Source organism: Perca fluviatilis, chromosome 4 (assembly GCF_010015445.1).
Source record: "Perca fluviatilis chromosome 4, GENO_Pfluv_1.0, whole genome shotgun sequence".
Classification (NCBI taxonomy): Eukaryota; Metazoa; Chordata; class Actinopteri; order Perciformes; family Percidae; genus Perca; species Perca fluviatilis.
This window is the reverse complement of record NC_053115.1, coordinates 35962287-35986350: the sequence shown is the minus strand read 5'-3', so window position 1 is coordinate 35986350 and position 24064 is coordinate 35962287. Positions and strand designations below refer to the sequence as shown.

Here is a 24064-nt window from a genome sequence, read left to right as displayed (position 1 = left end):
ATATTACACAACTCCATTAATCTTAATGTAATATTGTGCAGTGTTCCCTGTGCATTTCTGTCACGCTGAGTTGCATACGGATTAGTCAATACCAAGAGAGCTTGTCTGGAACTTCTCCCTGTAAATAAAAGAGCAAAGAATCATCCGTCCCCATACCCACGTCAGGCTCTCCATAGATCAGCTGCTCCAGCAGTACAGGTCTGATCCCAGGAAGCTCCAGTCAACAGTATGGGAGGCCTTGCCCTTGTTTTTTTGTTCTTGCTAAGGCACTTACATGTTTTTCACCCTTCTAGAGGTTAATTGCATTGTTTTTCCTGTGCTGGCTGACATTTAAAAAGCATCCACCACCAGGTGCATAGAGCGAGAGATGGCGAGGGAAATCAATTTGGTTTGTAGAGAGGGCAGGGAGACCGGACCATTGATGTTTGGCACAGTTTGACACCCTTAAGGAACTGATTCAGGCAACAAACAAGTGGAGAACACATTTGGAGGACAAAAGATTAAACAAACACTTCAAAGATCCAGACAAATAAAGGTATGACCATGCATCTTGTAAGTAGAAAATACTTTACAAAGTAAAAGCATCACGAAGGACATACAGTACTATAGCTTCTCCTGTTCTCTCCATCTTGTTCTGCATTCTGTCTTCTTTCAGAGGAGCTTCACTAGTTTTTAGTGTGCAGGAGAAGAATTAACTCTTTTAATTATGAAAAAACAGGTTTACTTGTCACAACACATGAAAAACATAGAAGATTTTTTTATATAGTTGTTAAAGGATACATTGTATTTACTACAATCTGGGTCTTAATTTTCGCAGATGGCCATCAACATTGTACAACCCAAGTTCATTGTTGAGATCTGGGAATGCAGCAACATCGCTTATAAGCCAGACGGGTCAGGAAACACGGGCACTCAGACCATCATACAGGTTGTAAACAAACCTCCAGGTCTGCCAGATTTATTTGGAAGAGAAAAGGTGAAGTGTAAGAATTTCCATCACATTTTACAGACCCACTTTCTGCTTCAACTTTGACCTGGTGTACGTACTGTAGTTTTTCTGTTATTAATTAGTGAATATCAGTGACATTTCAGATGAGCTCACTTTCAGTTTTACCTCCCCATAAAAGTGGTTTAGATAAATAGGATTGGGCATGGAGAACCACTTTCAACTTGGAATCGTTTCAAAAATTATGATTTTAACGGAGACATTTTTTTTTTATTATTGGAATCGTTTGGAAAATTTGGTTTTGAATCCGATCATCAGTTCCAAATTTAACACGCGCAAGTTTTTGTTTCCATAGCGGCCACAGTACTTCCAGGCGCTTGTTGTGTTGCAGCCATGGAGCACAGAAAGCAGCTCTCTAGTGTGGCTTTATTTTAGGTTGAAAATGTAAACGATTGAATTAAAATAAAATGTTCCTCTTTTCTGTGAAATAAGCAGCCGTTTCAACTCCACCCCTCTAAGAACCAGAATCGAGAATCAATAAGAACCGGTATCGAAAGAAGGAATTGGCATTGGAATCAGAATTGTTAAAATCAAAACGATGCCCAACCCTAGATAAACTGTTGGTTTGTTTACAGCCCAACCTTAATGTCAGATAGTAACATGGATAACTGTACTATTTGGATGGCATGAATCATGAGGTGTAGAATCTTCCGATGTATAATATTTAGTGTTCGTGTTCCTTGCCACCTCAAACTTTGTTTTTTTGTAGTGAAGTCCCCGTGTTCCCATATCTCAGCAATTGGTGACGTCAGAGTTAGTAACTAATAGCAATAATGGCCAAAACCAGAAAAACAAGACCCAAGTTGTAACAAACTGGGATAAGAAGGTCCCGACATGTGCTATGCTGCCCTTCTCTCATGAAAAAAAAAGACATATCATGCATTTCATTCAAAGCTCAAACTTCTACTTTATTTGTTTTATGCCATTAGGTTTAGGATGATTTTAATGTATATACCTCATCCCTTAGCAAAGATATATACATGTTAATGTTGTCGTCATCTCCCTTATATCAGTATCTGTGTATTTAGCATGTCTGGTTGTCAATCTGTGTCATCACTGTCTTTCTGTTCTACCCTTCTCATTTTATTTGTGTGTCCTTTGTCTCTTTTTGGCTTTTCTTTTCCTCATTGGTCCAAAGGTCTCTTGAAAGGTATGAAAGGAAAAGAGTCTCCACCTGAGTCCTCTTGATCCTGCTCTAAGAAAATCTTATCTTCTATTGCTCATTTGCAGTGCATGTTAATTGACTAATGTCTGTTAGAGACATTGCACTTTAAATTGTATCTGTCAAATGAAAGCATTTCAAAGCATGGTTAGTCCAGTCTTTGGTAACATGGTACACATACATTGTCTCCAAATCTTTCAAGTTGAGAAGTAAAAAAACAAAACAAAACACAGAGAGTTGACTTTCTGACTATAGAGTCATGTCAATCTGTCATTTTCATAAGATTTAATGAGTGCTGCAGATGAGCAAGTTTACGTTCTGTTATGCAATGAAGGTTATCTGAAACCACTACCATTTTCCAACTTACTTCCCCCACCTTTGCTCTTCTAGTCAAAAAAATCACCTAATCAGAAAATTGAATCACCACGACTCTGCCCTCTTTCATTCTGAAGACATTTTGAAGTCACTGAAATAAAAGGCTCCCCCCCCCCCCCCCCCCGCCAGCTCACTGAAGCTGCTGGTGCAGCACGGTCAACAAATGAATGCAAGCTTGGAAAATGGGATCAGGGCAGAGAAAGACTCTGCCTCTTGGCCACAAGAATTGAATTAGCTGTAAGAGATGTAATCTTGAAGCATTTCAGTGGCACTGGTGCATGGAGAGATGTCCTTCTGATCTGCTGCTGGCACACTCAAAGATATTGAACCACAGAGCCACTTTCTAGCTGCCAGCCACTCACCTTCCTGCACACTGTATCTGATGTATTTATAAGTCATGATGAGGACATCTGCACCTGCAGCCAACACCTTAATCCACAACTTACAGGCCTTTTGGGCACTTTTAGTGACCACACTGTTCTTTCTTCACAAATATGCATTTACACTGCAGTCTGTAAGTATTTGGACAGTGACACCTGTCTGTTGTGCTTTGGTCAGTTGGATGAACTGACTCGTTAACAGCAAAAGCTGCTAAGACGTTTTCAAAAACCAAGAGGGGATATTCTTGACTAGTTAACATTCTAATCGATTAAAAGATGACAACCTTTCCCTTACATTTATGTTGACCTCCCACTCTTCATCTCTTCACCTTGTTACATGTCAGCATGTGTTCTGAAAGCGTCCATTGTTTCACTATCTCTGCTTCTCTCACTGTCTCTTGCTCTTCTCTAAAATATTTTTTTTTGTGGATTGATCAAATAAATACTGGATTTTGACTTCGATCAGAGTCGATCGAATGCTGGATTTGAATTGTGTCGGACTGTAATTGTGCTGCATCTGCTGTGGCCAGTTTGTGCTCTTGATTATTAACATGTACGGTTTCTAAAAATTTATCGAGTTATGTCTGTGGTTCCCAAAACGTTTTAGCATGGAGCATGGTGATTCTGAGAACCTAAAGTGTAGATCATGTCCTCGGCAAGGGAATCTGAATACACAATGTTTGAAAACAGAAATAAATGTATAAAACCGACCTGAGCAAAGAAATTTAAAAAGATCTGACTTTTGCATCCTTTAAGTGCATTTACCTGCATACCTGTATATGCTACTTGCTTGATCTGAGACAAGAAAGCTAATGCTAGTCTGTATCTTTCTTCTTGTGCATGAAATTCTCTTCCCCCCCTTAAATCGGAGTTAGGAGACATGCAGCCATGCTCTGAACTGAGGTGCAATGAAGTTTTCATGCTCAGATCTCATGTCAGAATATGGCCACCATTTAGCATGTGTATGCAAATGTATTATGTGAATTTTTGACGACAGTAATAATCTCTTTTAATCACCCCTGTCTCCTACCAAACACTGTGTGTTTACTTATTTGCTCAGCATATATATAGTATATTTTCCACTCCAGGAAGTGTGGTGTTATCCAGTATAGAAGTCATGGGGACAGTTATCACAGATCATTTAAGCATCCCACATGTTGTTAGGGGGTTAAAGCTAGAGAAGGATAAAAACAAATGAAATATGTAGATATGTGATCAATTCCTTCAGTATAAATGTTTTGCATTGGCAGTGAACATTTTGCAGATAAATTCAATGTTATGCTGATATAGAACATAATCCAAGCAATTACATCCCCTATAAAATGCATTACTTTTATATAAATGTAATTTTTCAGGAGACAGGGTTGCTTTTAGGCGAGTACTGTGTTCTGCAAAATTGACTTTTAACTTTAGATAAAAAAGCACCTTTGGCATAAAATGCAAACGCAGCTATCTTTTTAAAGGATAGGTTTGGATTTTCTCAAGTCTGTCTTGATTCAGTACTCACATTCCTTAATATGTTTGAGAGAGCTGTAATCATTTCTTCTGTCCATTCAGATCATGATGCAGCGGGGAGCTTCCAAAGTTACATTCTTTTTAGTATAGGAGGGATAAATCCTGCTAACTGCATGTATGTTTGTTGCTGGGACAAAACAACAGCAATACACCTGCACACATTTAGCAGAAAGAATATATCCACTGGATTTATTATATTAGCTTTGGCTGAACTTAAGAATGCATCTTTTCATAGAGGAGGACCGTGGCTTGTCCCCATCAATCACAGTGTAATCTCTCTACGGAAGAATCCCTTCATGGCCAGTATGGCTACTAGGAGACATTAATACAGAGAACTCTTCCAAATGACATATAGCATGTGAGTACTATATTCATATAGACTTTAAATTATTCAAATCTATCTTTTAAGGGAAAAGAAATGAATCGTACAAATCTAAATTCTAGTCTGACAAGACCTTGAGTGACTTGAACATTCAGTCACTTCACCAAGAGTTTGCGAAGTTGAAGCTATGGAATTAACATCATTTCTTTACCTGCCATCCCAATAACCTTTCACTTTCCCCTTGCAACCTGTGCCGATGGGGACGACTGGGGCCTGAACTCCTGCTAACATTGTAACATCAGCCTCCCATTTCAACCTTTAACTCTGCTCTCCGTGCGCCTCTGCAGCAGCGACGAGGACAACAAGCCCCTCCAGGGCAGCCAGACGTCGCTGGACGGCAACGTGAAGGAGAGCGACGACAGCCTGGTGGACTACGGCGAAGGCGGCGACGGCCAGTTCAACGAGGACGGATCTTTCATCGGCCAGTACACGGTGAAGAAGGACAAGGACGAAACGGAGGGCAACGAGAGCTCTGAGGCCACGTCTCCCGTCAACGCCATCTACTCGCTGGCGTAGCGCCGCAGCAGCACACGGGGGACGCAGCGGCACCCTCGGATCTGAGGGTGTTACGATAAAAACCACAACACCATACACCAGACACAAACACACACAGGAATATATTAATATATGAAACACATAGGGAAGGCAGCAGGGCCTGTCTAGAGACTGTGTAGGCTTTCCTCTGCAGAAAAAGTAACAGGGGAACACGGGAGTGGAATTAGACCACACACCTTTATTTTAGTTTCCAGCTCTGAGAAATGGGCCCATTGGAGGTGACGTTTGGACAAAGAGGACAGTGCTTGTTTTCCTCTGCGCTCTGCCTGCCCTAACACAGACATGAAGTGTGCCTTCGGGGCAGCTTTCAGCACTTGGAAGCATTTAGAGATGTATTCTTTGGTTCGTTTCTGCTCTGAACATTTTCAGTGTCCCTGCTCTCCTTCCTCATACCGCTGTGTAGCATCCCAGTAAAGTACACACAAGAGGTCCCTGACACACACAAACACACACACACACACACACACACACACTGGCCCCGTCCTGTAACATATCAGCTTCTAACCATCAAACTCAACAGGATGCCGGCAGATATGTTTATCATATTGATATTTACGCAATGAAAGATTTTAGTTTTTCCACAGCTGGTAGACGAGTCATTGAATCTTAATGAGTGCTGTATACAGTTCTGGCACACATTTTAGTGCCCTGCAAAACTATGCACTGTCACCTCCTCCATAGCATTTTAGGTTTAATCTGGTTAGTAAAAGTACACATTTTGGGTTTCTTTTATACCACTTGCAGGCTAAATCACATGCTTTTATTCACTTTGCCTTGTACGATGTGATAGACATGTTTTTCTTACCTCTAATCCAATGTTGTAGTGCAGATGTTCAAAATGGAAGAAAGGCTATTTCTGCCACAGGCACCAAGCTCTGCTACAGTATGTTGTTAATGAATCCCATGTTGTTTTTTAAAAGATGATAAATATTATTTTGGAGCATGATAGTAATTTAGTGCAAGAGAAATGGAAGGCAACAGAGAGGACCATTAGTTTTGCTTGAGAATCACAAGTAGACCACAGCCCAAAAACTCCCTAGTTAGCATGCAGGCTAATGCTGCATTCATGTCAAATGGGAACAGTTAAATATTGACAGTTGACAGTTATTATTTGTCAAACCTTTGAAAGTATGTTTTATACCAAAACAGTCTTTGCGACGTCAATCCAACATGGTGATCACATAATAACTTATTATGATAGGGAACCTTTTTTTTTTTTTTTTTAAATGAACAGGCTACATATTCCTCTACATGTATTTTCTCGATTGTGACACCAAAATTATGGAAGTTTAGGGTCCCAACCAGAAAGTTCCTAGTTAGTTTTTAGCTCCTGTAACTGAGATGTGTCTTCAAGTTGGAGGCTAACGTCTACGTTCTTTTCCATGGGGCATGAATGCAGCACGAGAGGCTGGGATCCCAAGTGAGTTCAAACTACATGCCTTGCGTTTTTTCCCAAAATATTCACCATGGATTTTTATATTTTTAGTCTGTGTTTATTGGCCTTATACAGCCAATATACAGGCGCTATCTGTCAGCTAGGAACACGCCCACCAACCTCTAGTTATTTCAGTTACTTCCCTCCAGACTCTCTCTCTTTTCTGGTGTCTGTATGTTGATGAATGGGAGTCATAATGCCTCGGAATAGGCGAAAGGTTTTGCTCAAGTTGAAAAAATGTTAACTCCCATGGACACAATTCATTCATCTTCTCACGTCTGGGCATTGACTTTATATGCAAACACACCGTTCAGTCTGAACCCACCTTTGCAGGGGATCTACACTTCTTTCCCTCCCTATAGTTTTTATAAACTCAATTCATTTGTTAAACATTACAGATGGAAAAAAAAAGACAGCGTTAGGGACGCTTTGGATACTTGAATTAAATGAAAAAAAGATTTGCAGCATGAAAATATATACATTCAATTCACAGCCACCTTTGAAATTAAACGTATCAGTTTATTTTTTTGAGTTTTTGCAGAGGAAGAAAGAAAAAAGAAAACTGTTTGAGTAACAGAAAAAGTTTTTAGAGGTATGTATGCTCAGTATTTCACTTGACCTACAACCATATTTGTCATGTAGCCATTCTGTTAGCAGCCTGATGGACTGACAGCTAATCCTTTATTTGATACTAAATGATCACAGAGTGCTCTTTTCTTTCACCACTCATACTCTAATTACCTGCTACTCAACGGCACTATTAAACCCTCCAATGCTAAATCAAAAAGATCTTCACTGCAGTTAGCAACTGGAGTTCACATTGTATTTCAAATATTTATTTTATATTTCTATTTATTACATTATGTGGATAGTATTATTAGTCCTTAATTTAATAATTGTTATATACACATTTTTGACCAACTTATTTTGTTGTTTCACACTAGAAATAGCCAGAATAAAGATGTCTCCAGATTATTGTTCATCATGAGAGGCATTAAACACACAACAGTATGTTCGGGATATTTGTGATATTTGTAGCAGCTGGCTTTTCTGCTGTAAACAAAACCGCATACCTGTCATGGTACATGAAAAATGTCACGTTTATCTGTCCATTGTGCTGCTTTTCTCGTACTCATGTTGTATTACAGTTACTCTGTGTTGTTATTCAGATTTATGTAACATAATCTTTCCACCACTCAGAAAATCAAAATTGTTGCTTATTATTTATTTGACATATATTCTGTACATGTAGGTCATGAAGAAAATCTCTTATATTTGTAAATATTTAAAAGTCAACTTCCCCAGAAAAATGCTTTATCCAAAAAAAGGAAACAAAAAGTCACAAATCTTTATCCACCAAGCAAAAGCGACAGGTGCATCTTTAGTCTGTCATGCACCTTTGTAATGTAGCTTTGACTAACATTTGCACTCTGAAAAAGTAACAAGAATCATCCTTCACTCTACTGTATGTTGCCCTTTGCTTTGTGATATATACTGACTGTGGCAAGTCTATCAGTCACTTGTTTGATGATGGTTTGGATTCTATATTGTGAAAGAGGAAGACATTAGATTATCTGTCTATATGTTGTAAATAAGACGTAAGTGCTCCTGGAATATACTGTTTGTAGCATTGTCGCACACAAACTGCTAGTAGGCCTAAAAACATGCATTTGCTGACTTATTGGAACAAACTCCCCTCCTTTAAACTGTTATACATTTGTCATCTCTCTGAGAATGCATCGACTCCTTCCTAGGATGCCTTTCACCTAACATGCCTATTGTGGCATAGCTAGTCCCATTTCAGGGGCCACCTTAGAGGACTGAAGGTTGAGTCTGCTCCTGCTTCAGACTGTCAAGCCTCATACAGACAAAGCAGTGCCCAAAGTTAGTCTCCGAAAGTTGTCCCCAAAACAGGCAGAGAACGCTAGAAACAATTTGTCATTGGAAATAGGGTTATGAATGGTGTGATCTGGGCACCTGGGTAGCTCACGTGGTAGAGTGCGCACCCATATAAAGACGCTCAGACCTGCGGCCCTTTGCTGCATGTCGTTCCCCCTCTCTCACCCATTTCAAGTCTAAGCTGTCCTGTTGAAAATAAAGGCCTAAAAATGCCCCAAAAAAGATCTTGTCATAGATTCAGATAAGATAATTTGGAGACAACTGACAAACTGTGTAGCAGGTGAAAGGGCAACAGATTTTCAGTCTGCACACAAAGAGTTACTGTAAGTCATTATTTACATGCTGCAGTGGCTTGAGTCAACCTATCCGATATATATCAAGTTGACAAGGATCGACTAAATGCATAATTAAACATGGAACTGGCCCACAATCAACTAACATTTGGGCGAAAAAAGTCTGCAATTCTTGCCTCATTTCGAGGAGCCTTTTAATTAGGACAGACCTTGTTGATACATTATGACATATTTAATTTGCGGACTTCGAAGGAGGAGGCCCCTAAAATGGAACACAACATATGTCCAGGTGACAGGCGGCCATTTTGAAAATGAAGAGATGTCTGATTCCCCCAAAATCACTACCTCTCTGTCTCCAATTCCCTTTTCCAAAAACTCATGTTCCCTTCTGTCTCTCTGCAGAAACTCAAAGCAATATCCTCTGAGTTTTAATCAGCTGGGTGTTTTCTCTGACGCCATTGTTTTACAGTATGTTCACTCTAATGTTAGTTTGAGCACCGAGCACAGACATCTTGACAAAAATAGGAGACTGCTGCGGAAATGGAAGAAAACGTGAAGAAAAAGCGCGGAGAGATCAAACGCTGGGTCGAAACGTACATGTCCGAACTTTCTCACTGGACTCTTGGAAGCGTTTTCCTCCAGATCTGGTCTGGAAACCTGCACCTCCTTCTTCCCACACGGCCTTTCCTCTTTCCCCCCAAGTGGATCACAGTGGGGAAATGTTGTAAAGTGTCTATCTAACAAAGAAAAGAGAATTATGCATAGTTGCTGATACACAGTGCTTTTTTTCTTGTCCTTTTATTCGTGCACGTTGACTCTCTTTTTACTGTCTGCATCGTCTCAGCTCAACTTTACTGGGGGAAAAGAAAATGTTGATGTGCAGTTTTACAGCTTTGTGTTTGTTTTTCATTTCAAAATGCTGCAGTGTAGAACTGGTGCATACAAGATTTGCAACTGGGTTTTTTCAATGATTGATCACATGCTGTTTGGCTTTTTTTTATGAATTCTCATATTAGCATCTTCTTGTTTATACCATGTGTATCAGAGCAGCTCGTCAAAGTCTTGCTTCGATACGCAAAATAACAGCTTTTGTAAGGTACATACTCAACAGAAAATGGCATAAATATATTCACCATGTATGCGTGTATGATGAGATGTTACAACTTCTGCTAGCGACGCCTTCTTTATAGTAAAGCTATCTCCTTTTCTCTACCTACTGTTGGCTGGTCTCTCTTTTCATCTCTGAGCTTTTGTCATGTTTGCAAAACAGACTCAACATTTTTTTGTTGTTTCAAAGAGTAAACAGGAAAAGAAGCAGACCTTGCTTGACCTTTGCTGTAGACGTAGTAGAAAGCCCTTTAGGTAATGGCATGCAGTATTGTACAGTTTCCATCTCAACAGAATGAATCAGACATGGGTCATTTATGTGGTTTTTGGCTGAGAACTGATTATTGTATCACAGATACACCTGACTCTTTTGTATTGTTTATTAGATGCTAGCTTCAACTAATTATTCAATTCAATTTTATTTACAGTGTCCAATCCTAACAGACGTTATCTCAGGACACTTTACAGAGTAGGTCTAGACCACACTCCATAATTTACAAAAACCCAACAATTCCCCCCAAGAGCAAGCATTTGGTGCGACAGCGGTGAGGAAAAACTTCCTTTAAAGTAACGACCGCCATTTCCAAATGCTAATTCCCATGCTAAACTGCCTTGAAGTACTATCATCCATCCACCATCTTTAGTATCTGCAATGCTTTCCAGAGTGGAGAGAGGATTTTTTTTATTTCAAAGTGTTTTTTTTTATTTAAATGTACATAACACAAACAAACCAACATACATTCTCTTATGTCATACAATGCATCCCCATCCACAAACCTCATACTTTATACATTATCTCACACATCCCCTTTCGTCGCAGATTGGCATCCAAGGTTCGTACAAATACTGAGAATGCACACAGAAAAAGAAAAAAAAGGAGAAGGAGAGATGAGAACATAAATTTAAGAAAACATAAATCCAAGGAATTAGCATCAAATGCATTTTCATAATAATCCAAGAAAGGTTGCCATACATTCTGAAACGTTTCTGCTGAGTTTTGGACTGTAGTTCTTAACTTTTCAAGCTGGAGGAAGGACATAGTTTTGAACACCCAATGTGAGTGTTTTGGGGGAGAGGAAGATTTCCAATTTGTAAGAATTAGTCGGCGGGCTAACAGCGTAGAAAATGCTATTAATTGAGATTGGCCTCTTGAGACCCCAACCTTACTGTGTACCACCCCAAATATTGCAATGATAGGATCTGGATCAATATTCTTTTTACAAATGTAGGTGAATGTATTAAATATCTCAGACCAGAATGTGCCTATGCTTGGGCATGACCAGAACATGTGAGCCAGAGAGGCAGGGGCTTGATGACAGCGCGTACAGTTGGGATCCACATTAGGATATATTTTGGCCAATTTGGTCCTAGAGAGGTGCAGGTGATTAAATACTTTGAATTATATCAACCTGTGCCTAATACAGATAGACGATGTGTATATTTTATGTATAGCTCTTTGCCAAATCTCATCCATCAATTCTGTGTTTAGATCCTCCTCCCATTGTACCTTAAGAGAGAGCAGAAGAGATGGGCATTTCATGGCCTGAATAGCAGTATACAGCTGGGAGACACCACCCGAGAGGTGGGGCTTGACCGTCAGACAATGATCAAGAGGACCGATATTTGGTTTTAAGGGGAATGAACGAAACTAGGAACGGACAAAATCACGGACCTGAAGATACCTAAAAAAATGTGTTTTTGGTAAACTTAATTTATTAACCAAATAGTCAAAAGAAGCGAACGTGCCATCTACAAAAAGATCTCCCACACTGTTTATGCCTTTTCTAGCCCAGGTGAGAAAGGCCGTGTCTACAAGCGATGGCTTGAAAAGAAAGTTTGAGGACAGAGGCATAGACAACAAAGCTTGTACATTACCAAAATGTTTGCGAAATTGGGCCCATATGCGTAAGCTGCCTCTTACAATAGGATTATCCGTATGTGCACCCACTGTCACTGGCAGTGGAGCACACAGCATCGAGACCAGAGAGACGGATGAGCATGAATGTTGTTCCATTAGACACCAACTCGGGCTACCCCCACCAATAGAAGCTCCATACCATATTACTAATTTGTGAATGTTTGCAGCCCAATAATAGTATAAAAAATTTGGTAGAGCTAGTCCAGCATTCTCCTTACGTCTTTCGAGAACTGTTTTACGTACGCGAGGTATGGTTTTGTTCCATATAAATGTACTGATGTGCCTGTCAAGCTCCTTAGGCCGGTTACACACTGCACGCGTCTCGCGAGCGTGGCGTTTCTGTTGCGTCTCAGCTGCGTGTCAGCTGCGTGGATTTTTCTGTGTCCTACACACCAGAAGCGTGTCTGACGCGGCGCTGCTCCTACTGCTAGATACAGGGAGGGCTGATATCGGGACATAGCGCCGACAGATTCAAACTCTGAAAAATGGGTAAGTGGGCTGTCTGTGTAGCTGTAAAGAGCCTACAGCCTATCTGATGTTGGACCGTTACTCACGTTGTTATCGTAGACTATCCTACTACCCTTTATATATAGCCTACTGATTTGATTAAAGCAAGACAACATCGGCAGTATTGACTGCAAAATATGTTACAGAATATTTCGTTCTGTATGACCAGTGCAACATTTGAAAATATTTTCTCTGAAATTTTGTATTACATTTATATCTACTTTGATGTCAAAACCTAGACTTTCAAACATCAAGATGTCATTTATTAATATGCATTCGTGTCTAAATGACATATAAACATATTTTCCTATTCTATTTTGCCTGGAAACGCTTCCAACACGCTCGCGTGAAAAATAGGCGTCGGTTCTATTTCTAGCAGGCACGCGTCTCACGCCGGCAGTGTGTAAGCTCTAACCTGTTAACATGGGAGCCGAAATATAAACGGACACGCCACGCGGCTGACACGCTCGCGCGACGTGTGCAGTGTGTAACCGGCCTTAGAGAATGATTTGGGTATGAAGATTGGGACTGTTTGAAATAAGTACAAGATCTTAGGTAGTGTTACCATCTTTATTGAATTAATACGACCAGCCAGGGACAAAGGCAGAGTAGACCAACGATTAAGGCTCTCTTTGATCTGTCCTAAGGCTGATTTGAAGTTATTTTGGAATAGGTCCTTATATCTACTTGTGACACTTACTCCCAGGTATGTCATGGAGCCCTCTATAGTCCTAAATGGGTATGAGTCAAAGGATCGATTCCGAGCCAAAACATTAATTGGGAACAAAACACTTTTGGTGAGGTTAATCTTGTACCCAGAGGATTTACCAAATTGGGAAATGGTGTCTAGGCATTCTAGGATTGAAGTCTCTGGATCTGATATAAACATCAGCAAATCATCGACATACAATGACACTTTATGAACCAGGCCGCCCCTCGTGATATCCCATATATTGTTATTACATCGCAATGCCGCGGCAAGTGGCTCAATGACCAGATCAAAGAGAAGAGGGGACAACGGACAACCCTGTCGTGTCCCTCTCTTAATAGTGAAATATTAATTAAAGTTATTAGTCCTCACTCTAGCTTGGGGTGCTGCATACAACGTCTGAATCCAAGAAACAAAAACTGGACTAAAGCCAAATTTGCTTAGAGTTTTAAAAAGGTGTTTGTACTCAATTCGATCGAAAGCTTTATGCACGTCTAGTGAAATCACTAATTCTGGCGAGTGAGTTGAATGTATAGAATATATTATGTTAAAGAGGCGACGTAAATTGTGAAAAGACTGCCTGCACTTTACAAAGCCTGTCTGGTCAGGATGCACAATTTTTGGTACTATAGATTTCAATCTTAAGGAAATAATCTTTGTAAGTATTTTATAATCACATGTGAGTAGGCTGATCGGGCGATAAGACTTGCATTTAGTGGGGTCTTTGTCCTTTTTGGGAAGCACAGATATTGTGGCTTGGGTCATAGATGTAGGCAGCTTCTCTTGTTTGAGTGATTCATTGTAGACGAGGCACAGTAAAGGTATCAACTTGGGGGCAAAAGCCTTATAAAACTCAATTTGATACCCATCTGGGCCTGGTGCCTTTCTATTTTTCATTGACCTAATTGATTGACTAATCTCAGTTTCAACTATCGGCTGCTCAAGGATGGCCTTATCCTCCTCAGCTATAGTCGGGAGAGTTACATTGTCAAGAAATACATGGTCACTAGGGTTATCTGAAGAATTTAAGGATGAATAAAATAATCTGAATTGCTTGTTAATGTCTTTGGGGTCAAGCTTAACTTCTCCATCTGCAGTTTGTATTTTTGCAATAAAATTGGCAGCAGAATATTGACGCAGCTGGTGAGAGAGTAACCTACTTGCCCGCTCTCCATGTTCGTAAAAGTTTTGTCTAGATTTCAAAAATTTCTCTTCTGCTTCCATAGAGGCAAGAAGATCAAATTCAGTTTGTAATGCTATTCTTTTTTTGCAGAGGTCAGCTGTAGGGGCCGAGGAGTATTGCTGGTCAACATCGTGGATTAGATTGATCAACTCATTGTAGCGTCTAGACCTGCTTCTATTAAGACTGGCAGTGTATTCTATTATTTGACCCCTAATATATGCTTTAAGAGTTTCCCAAAGTATTAAAATATCGGTGTCTGGCAGCTGGTTGGTTTCAATAAAGAAATCAATCTGTGTTGAAATGAAATCTACAAATGTTTCATCAGACAACAAAGATGTATTAAAACGCCAATCAAACTGAATTGGCCTTCTAGCCTGGAGCCAAAGCTCCATAATGACCGGAGAATGGTCAGAGATAACAATGCTATCATAACTGCAAGACTTAATTGATGAGAGCATTTTTTGATCCAGCAAAAAGAAATCTATTCTTGAGTATGTTTGGTGAACAGCAGAGAAAAAGGAAAACTCCTTTAACGTAGGATTCTTAAATCTCCATGGATCTACTACACCACTAGAACCGCAAAAAGCATTTATAATAGTTGCAGATTTAGATGGAGAAGGAGGAGCTGTAAATACTTTGGAACGGTCTAGAGAAGGTTTAAGAACCGTATTAAAGTCTCCTCCCAGAATCAAATGATGTGTGCCCAGCTCTGGTATACGGCCAAACAGTTCTTTAAAAAAGTTAGGTAGCTGCCTGTCTCCCGGGGCTTACTGCAAAGTAAGGTGAGCCCTATCAATAACGGGTGGCTCGTCCAGGCCCATCACTTTTTGTAAAGGTTTTGCAACAAAGGCGCTCGCTGAGACGCCTGCCTCTCGTCCTTCTTTAACCCCAAAGATGCGTAAATTGCATCATCCTCAGCCTTTGCCGCCAAACTCACCACCTCTTTTTTCAGTTGAACCACCTGTTGCTCCAGATTAGCGATAGCATCCGAGTGAGTGTTAGCTGCTGTTTCCAGGCCTGCGGTGCGCTCCTCTAGCGCGTTAGCTTTGATGTTAGCCTGATCGATTGCACTCTTCAGCTTGTCTCTCAAACCACTGATTTGCTTGCGTATTTCTTCATTTTGCATCTCTGCTTTCTCATCCATTTTTGCCAGTAGTTCATTTCTTAATGAATTTATTGCTTGCAATATAGCTGACTGCCCCGAGCTCGTGCTTTCTGCTGGTTTGCTAGCTTTAGCAGCCTTCCTCAGGTCCGGCATGTTTATAAGCGGCTCAACTCGATTAACAGAATAAAAACAACAATTCTCACCTTTTACCAATGCACACAGTGTCTGTATGACTTCGAACAGCGAAACAAAGTGTCTTGTTGATGAATTTTAAGGTTCATGTGGGAGAGCTCAGTTAGACATGTCAACATCTCTCCGAGGCCCAAACGAAAGTCCCCCAGAGTGGAGAGAGGATAACACATGTTGCCAACCTCAAACCTCCAAGCTCACCGACAAACTGTCTTTAGCTTTATTTTAGCAAAAAGCTGACTGTGCTGCAGGACTAGAGGTTTGCATTTAATATAATTGAATGCAATATCATTGATGGCCACTAGATGCTGACTTCAAAATATCAGCTGCCAGGTAGTAAAAATGCAACTATCAATTCAATTTAGTTTAACTCTTAGACAACTTTCAAGTGTTGGTAAAGACAGGTACCATTTTTATATAGATTCAGCAATGGCAATTGTGAAAGATTCAGTATTTTAACCAGCTGCTACAGTTTCCTCTGTTGTTGACACGTAAGCTTTTCTTTTCTTGCCAGTGAACAGGCCAGTGATTCAGGTCAGTGTGCATTATGCGCTGGTTTTAAATTGGGTGGAAAACAACACCCTTTCAGCACAAACTATAATTGTACCGCTTAGATGTTGAGGCACACCTAGTCTCGCATTGCCAGACCTTCCTCCACAGCGCTGCGGAGGTAGGTCTGGCTAGTCCACAAAACATTCCAGGATGGGAGAAAAACGTGCTCTGGTTTATTGGCATTTCTTTAACCAAAAGTTGTTTTAGTCATGAAACAGAAAACTCAGATTGGACAGATAGTCTATCTAGCTGTCTGGATTTACCTTGCAGAGATCTGAGGAGCAGTTAACCATAGTCCTCATAAATCCACCGGAGTTTAGAATGTCAACACAAAGAAAGAGGAAGGTGACGGACATCCGGGCCAAAAACTTAAACAATCATGGAAATGAAACGTCGCTGATATACACTAAGGCACACCCAATGTTTAACTCACCTTTTCTTTGGTGATTACTTTGATGTTTACATTTGACAACTTCAACATCACGTTTGGATAATGGTGACCAATTCCGTCTGGTGCCAAGTCCATGTAATGCCTAAAAGCCTGCATTATAAAACTTTAATATTTTCCCCAGATTTTCTGTATGAAGGTTTTTACACCCGCAGACACCACACTGATCATTCATACAGTCATGCATCAGCCCACAAAGTAACCAAACCTGAACTTTATAGTCTGTTGATTTATCCCCTGTACACTAGGATGAAGTGGATTACACCATTCCCATTAAACTGCCATGAACGCTGAGCTCATTTTACACAGACGACACGCGCAAAACCTGCTCAAAGATTAATAAAACGCAGAAATGTAGAGAGCACAAGGGAGTGGTCCCTTTGGTGGTGACATGTTTTATTGAAGATGGCCTGATCCATTCTGCCTTGACCCCCTCTAGGCTAGTAAATATTAATGTCTCAGCCCTCCATAGTCAGCCATTACTACCGCCTTGTACATCAGCGGGTAAAAGCCATTAGCAACCCAATACATGGACTGGCAGTGAGGAGTGGACTGAAGCAGCCGAGCCTAGCGTCTCAGAGGAAGTGTGGGTAATTATTACATCTTCCTCAGGTTTCTGCAGCAACGGAGCCAAAGGTTAAGAAAACAAATTGAGATATCTCTGTGATCTGAGTTGACAATGGAGAGCAGGGATGTCTTTGTTGTTACCTATTGTGTGTGTGTGTGTGTGTGTGTGTGTGTGTGTGTGTGTGCACACTTCGGGTTTCTAAGTTTAGTAATAAGATAATATTTATTCCTTTAATGAAATTCAGTGTAAAATGTCAAAGTTAAATATGAATTGTGTTATCTTCTCCTGGATGGCCAGAACATTATGCAGCCTTTGGCTCCGACTCTGCATCTGCCTCTGAGTGAAGATTTTTAAAAAGATACTAACATTGTAAAGAATAATAGAGCCTTACAAATCTGTCATATAAGAATGGAACCTTTTTTATCCTCAAATATGAATGATGAAAATATGATTTATCTGAGGTTAAATATTAGAGGCCCAAGAACTGAACCCTGTGGAACTCATGATCTCCACTAGCAACAACATCGTCCTGAACAGAAAGACTGACGTACCAGATTATCTTTTTTGCTTTTATAGAAAGATCTGTTTTCTTTTAGCACCTCATAATTGGTTGCATGTCTATGAACTATCTATTGCTGAACTGTAGTTCAGCAATAGTTCTCCCGTTCTCAAAATCCCTTCACTACGGGAGACAACAAAAAAATTCAAACTAGCAAGCTACATGCTGAAAATGGCAAGTTTTGAAGAAACTTTGGATTGTGCCTCAAGGCAAGCCTGCTTTGAAATAATATGTTGTTTATGTGAGTTCATTAAGCTTTGCCTTGGAATACTGTCTCAAGTCATGGCCTCGTGTATTCACTGCCTCAGTAATCAAACCCTGAAATTCAAGTCCTTGTAAAGTGAGTCACTACTGACAGATCTATTGGAAGCAATTTGAAACCTAAAGTGTATACTGAAATCACATAGTTATTAATCCCAGCAGATGATCAATACAATCTTTTCAGAATTACAATAAAAATTTAATCTCCAGTGTTTCACTTTATAGGACATTATAAAGTGGTCTTGGTCATCTTTTCTAGTCCAATGTGGATATGTTGGACTAGAAAAGATGAGGGGAGGTTCAGACCTTGGCTGGAGCAGGCTACGATGAAAACGATACATTAAGCGCAACAGAATGTTATCCCACAAATGTTCCCATCCCACAATATTCAGAATTAAACACTGTAGCTGACTTACAGATGCAGTGAACATCCACGAATGAACGTAAGCACGAAGATTCAGATGAGGTTCAGAGCAGGCTACTACTTCAGGTGAAAAACAAAGATCCACAAAACGTAATGAGCGAAGTTTTAGTGCTGGAGTAGGTAGTTACTACTTTAGGAGGGGAAGGGCAATTAGAGTAATGGGTGAAGATTCAGGGGGAGGTTGGCTGGAGCAGGTAGCTACTACTTTAGGAGGGGGGAGGGTAATTAGAGTGGCAAGAACCTATTTATTGTTCTTTCAATCATAGATTTCTCATTTCTTATCCAAACAACGTCAAACTTGGCACTGCACACACTCGTGTTTGAACGGTTCGAGAAATATGAGAATAACACACACACTGACATATAGACGTTCCTGTAGCCTAATAGATAGCCTATTGAACAACTTGATGATTTAGAAGACAAACCATTTTGTGGAATGATGCATCATCATGTGATATTTGCAACGATGTGACTCAAAAACAGTGTCTGGTAGCCTGCCTATATGTGGCATCACGCTCTGTCTGCCACTTGTTGTCTGTATTTATAGTAAACTTAAACAAAAATGAAAATAAGCAGTGAAACGTATTTTCGTAAACTGAAACTAAATAAAAAGTAAAACTTTTAAGAAAAAGTAATCTGAAACTATATTGCCAAGTTAAAACTAATAAAAATAAAATATAAATGAATGCAAATACTATAGTTTTACTTTTTTAGCTAGATACACCACTACTGAAAAAGAGCAGACAACATGACATTGAACAACAGAATTTGAACGGACTTGAAATGAGACGGCGCTGTGCCATAGTTGCTCGAGCACATCGAGCACTAAAGTAGTGCAAAGATTTAACATTGAACATCATGGCAAAAACTAAACCTTTATAGAAGAACTGAAACTAAACTTGCAAACACTGAAAACTAACAAAAAATGAACTAAAATGAAATTGAAAATTAAAAAATATTTTAACCTTTATAATACAATACTATATACATGTGCACATGGGATTTGTTTGTCAGCCTTATTTTAATGTTAGCTATGAAAGAGGCCCATGACCTTTGTCTCTCTCTGTCCTTCCTGCCTCTCTCTTGATTTTACAGTAATTCAATAAAGGAGAAAAATCTCCAAAATAATCTCTCAAAGGAATGACTGGTGTTCTGTAATGTAGTCTGATGTACAACAGCATGTTGGACAAACTATTTTCCTCCTTGTGGTCACAGATGCTGTGGCGTCTCCACCGGGACAATAAACACTGACTGCTCTGCAGTCAGTGCAAGCATCATGCCAGTTATCCAATCAAATCAGCTACCTGTCCTGGGACCACACACACATTCACACACACATACACACAATCACACACACTACCAGGGGGACCTCTGACTTAATCTGGTGAAGTGCTAAGGTCGGTTCCCCAGTTTCCTTCCAGATATGAATCTCTTTAAGACAGAAACTTATTTGAGTCATCAGGTTAGGAGGTGAGGTCATTCTCAAAAATCTCCTCCCACACTTCATCTCTCTTTCCTGAAAGTAATATGTATGCCCTGGCCTGCTAATTTTGCAAATGCACCCTCCTGGCAAACATTTGCATCCCACACTGAGGGCCATATAGAGAATGAATGGGCTCTCACTATCCATTGTCATTGGATTGAATGGATTCAGTGGGGAGAACAAAATCATGTTCAGGCTTTTCCTTTACAGGCCATTTTCTGGAAGCCAAACAATTTACCTCAGCCAAATAGTCTCTAAAAAGACAAATGACATGTAGGAATCCTGCAGAGACGCTTGATTTATTATGAGGTCCTCTGGCTGGCGATACTACCAGTCAATGCATAGGTGTAATATATGGTGTAGCAGTTAGGGATGCACCGATTGTGAAATAGTGATGCCAATATTTTTTTCCCTTTTGTGACACAGAAACGATTAAAAATAGGCTAACTGAACTGTTTTAACCCTTGTGTGGTCCTTCGGGTCCCAGTGACCCGAAGGACAACACAAGGATTATGTAATTCCCTTTACTTTGTTGAGAATTGCTCTCTAAACCCTGTTTCTTGTAAAGTAAGTAAGTAAAGTTTATTTCTAGAACACATTTAAACACAGTTTAAGCTGACCAAAATGCTGTACAAACAAGAACTAAGATGCTGTATTAACCCTTGTTTTGAGAGCAATTCTCAACAAAGTAAACGGAAGTACATAATCCTTGTGTTGTCCTTCGGGTCACTGGGACCCGAAGGACAACACAAGGGTTAAAGTCATTTATCCCTTCATTACACTATCTTTGAAGGAGCACAAATTAATCATTAAATGTGGCTATGAATTGTTTTAGGTTCATTGCCACTGTATGTTGCTTTATTGTCTAAGCAACATTTTTAAAGAATATCTTATCTTAAATCTGTTTCAAATTTAATTATCAGTTCAAACATCTTGAAAAAAAGAGGGAGCCACTAACTGGTGAGTTCAATGGCTTTTAGATAATGAACATTATACACATTGACCAAATAAACATCCAATTACAGAACATGTGTTTCCAAAACAGAATATATATATATATATATATATATATATATAAGATCAATCAATCAATCAACTTCATTTATATATATATACTTATATATATATATATGTAAAGTATATTCACATTAAATCATACAAGGAACAATTCCAGTGAAATGAAATGACAAATGTGAGGACAAGTGTGTGGATCAGTAGACCATAGAGAGGCCACAGTGACCCATATGTCTCATGGTGACTTTTTCTTAACAAGCAGTGAAAACACAGGAAGCCTGACATACCGAGAGTCCAGGCTCATGGAAGAATGCTTCAGTTAATTAACCTGTCACCGGGCAGACTAACCTTTAAGTGGCATCCTCCTCATGACAGCATCATGTTTAATTCGGGCCATGTCCATACTGGCTACATTTGAAAATATTTGTTCTTCTCTGTTTTGACCTGCCATCTGTCAAAAATAAATACATGTTGCATTTTTTAGCTATACGTTAGTGTGGACAGAGAAAAACTTTCCCTAAATGATAACAAACACTGCTCACAATCAGGAGCTGACAGCTAATAAGGTAAAGGTGGAGTTATGTGAAAATTCCCTTGGAGAGTTTTGGACCACCAGTGAAGCGATTACACAATGATTAAATGAGCAGACCCTGTTTTAACAGTTTCTGTTTAATGGTTTGCTGGCACGAGCATGAGGACCCACATGTACATCTCATGCAAATAAAGCTTAGCATAAGTTCAGTCAGGAAGACTATCTTATGTTACTCATTCTCATCCCCCCCCCCCTCTCTCTCTCTCTCTCTCTCCGTCTTCTCCTACTTTAACTAAACTTACTCGTTTAGTTAAACCAATTACATCTTTGCTGTCAATATTTAAATCTGTTCTCCTCTCTGTTGCTGTCAGCTTTCATACCAGTGTTAATTGTCGCAAATGGCAAACCTTCAAATTATCTTTTTTTTCCAGTTTCTGTTAGCATTAGCAAGTCAATGTCTGATTCCGCAGCAAGACGAGAAAAATATATTCTCCCATTATCTTCTCATCTGCTACTCCTGGACACTCCGTGGGTCCTTCTCACTTTCCTTATTTGACAGCTTCTCGCTTCTCAGTCCTCAGCTGAGTCTAACCTGGCTGGAGAGATACAAAGCAACTACAATAACACCTAACTATAACAAATATAGAAATATGACTATACTCTAATCATCAAAGAATTTTCAAATGTATCCGTTTTATTGTGCATGTGTCAAATAATTGTTCACTCAAAAAAGTAGACTCTCCTGATTGAAAAGCAATTATTACACGAAAGGCACAAACTGGAGCCAGCCTTTGTCTTGGCTGGTGAGAGCTGGTTCTCATTGCTTACAAACTCTAAGCACTATCTAAGCAGACTTGATGGAGTGACAACAGACTGAGAGACCTGGAATCTGCTGAGCTGTAATGAGGTGCATCAGTATGTGCATGTTCATTTGTCTGTCGCGCAGTAGGTTCTGTATGAGTCATTCACAGAAATGAAGCACAAAGCTCTAACTAATGTACATGTTTAGCACTGAGCTGGAGGAGTTTGAAAAAGATGTGACATTTATTGGCAGTTAGTGAACTGTTGGGCTTCACTGAACATGTGGATCTGCTGGGTACGAAACAATTGGTTACTGTGTGATATTATTTAGTGAGGCACAGCATTATTATATGGTATTGAGTTAGTAAGTAACATGCAACATTACTTTAAATAGTAAGTAGTAACTAATCACATTACTTTACTTATAACTCAAAAAAGTAAGCATAAAATCAGAGTAATACCCTCTTAGCTTAAAGATTCCTTACAGTGCTGCTGAAGGCCAGGACAATGCCATCCAGAGTAGCTATATATCTTAGATAATGAGCTTCAGAGGTGTTTGTCTGCGTTTATCATCAGGAAATTGAAGGTCATCCAAACGTGGTCCACACAACCATCCTGCATACTTCAAAGCTTCTTTGTACTTATTCTTATGTGGACTGTGACTATGTTTACATGCACATAATATTCCTGTTTTTGCCCTAATTCCAAAAAAGATGATATTCCAACCAAGCTGTTTACATGGCTAATGAAAGTGAGTATTCCACTAATATTCCTGTTTACATGTAGCTAACTGCATGTAGCTATTTTTTCAAAGTTTACCAGTGGCGGCAAACTTGTTGGACCGTGTGAACACAGCGCCCCTCTTTCATTCCTTCACTACTTCAACCAGCTTCTTCAAAAGGTCGGCATAGCGATGTGTGCACATATCCAAAAACCTATTGATATCCAAGTGTTTGATAATGTTTAAAAGTAGGTGTGTTTCTCCTTCTTATCGGGTCTTCAGCCTTGCAAACTATTGGCTGGTTGGTTTGTGTACAGAAACCATAGCAACGCACAGCGCTGACCATAAGCCTGCAGTGAAAACCCCGATTGATATACATGTCCAAACAATGCCTCTAAAACATTAATAATACCGGAATATCCCACGTCTTAATCGGAAAATGCTATATTCGGAAAAAGGCCTTATTTGGAGTATCCAAACAGAATATGCTGTTTACATGACCTGTATCAAATTCAGACTATTGTCACATTCGGAATAATAGTGGCATATTAGTGTGGATGTAAATGTACTATAAGTTAGTAAGAGCTCCATGCTTGAAGGTGGGTATCAAAAAGAACCACTATTTTAAAGATAACAACCTGCGCACAGTATCTATGTAGGGGGCACCCAGATTTGAACTGGGGACCTCTTGATCTGCAGTCAAATGCTCTACCACTGAGATATACCCCCACATACCTAAATATGCTTATTGATCAGCAGAACAATGGCTGGGCCTCCACCATGTGGTTAAAATCCAGGTCTATGCCCACATCTGATTAAAAGTTTCCATGTATTTTTTCAAGTATCCAAAAAAGATGTTGGCGTTTTCATCTTCGATAAAGGCACATCTGCTGTGGTCATCCTGATTTCATGTGTTATAGTGTCAAACTAACAGAAGTCATCTCAGGACATTTTACAGATAGTGTAGGGCTAGACCACTCT

At 39.7% G+C, this 24064-nt stretch overlaps 1 protein-coding gene and 1 non-coding gene across 31 annotated transcripts in view; one reads left to right on the top strand and one right to left on the bottom strand.

Annotated features, from left to right (window-relative positions):
- nfasca (neurofascin homolog (chicken) a) overlaps positions 1 to 10214 on the top strand; it is a 175224-nt gene extending 165010 nt beyond the window's left edge. For 21 of the 30 annotated variants that reach the window (XM_039798985.1, XM_039798983.1, XM_039798987.1 and 18 more), the window contains 2 exons: positions 2145 to 2156; positions 5108 to 10214. In XM_039798985.1, the coding sequence (XP_039654919.1) occupies positions 2145 to 2156; positions 5108 to 5336 (241 nt within the window). In that variant the 3' untranslated portion in view covers positions 5337 to 10214. Of the gene's footprint in view, positions 1 to 817; positions 2157 to 5107 lie in introns of all 30 variants that reach the window. The other 9 variants (XM_039798986.1, XM_039799013.1, XM_039799000.1 and 6 more) reach the window with 2 other exon arrangements.
- Positions 10215 to 23740: 13526 nt separating this feature from the next.
- trnac-gca lies at positions 23741 to 23812 on the bottom strand. Its single transcript has one exon. It is a non-coding gene; the product is annotated as a tRNA-Cys (tRNA).
- Positions 23813 to 24064: the final 252 nt, after the last annotated feature.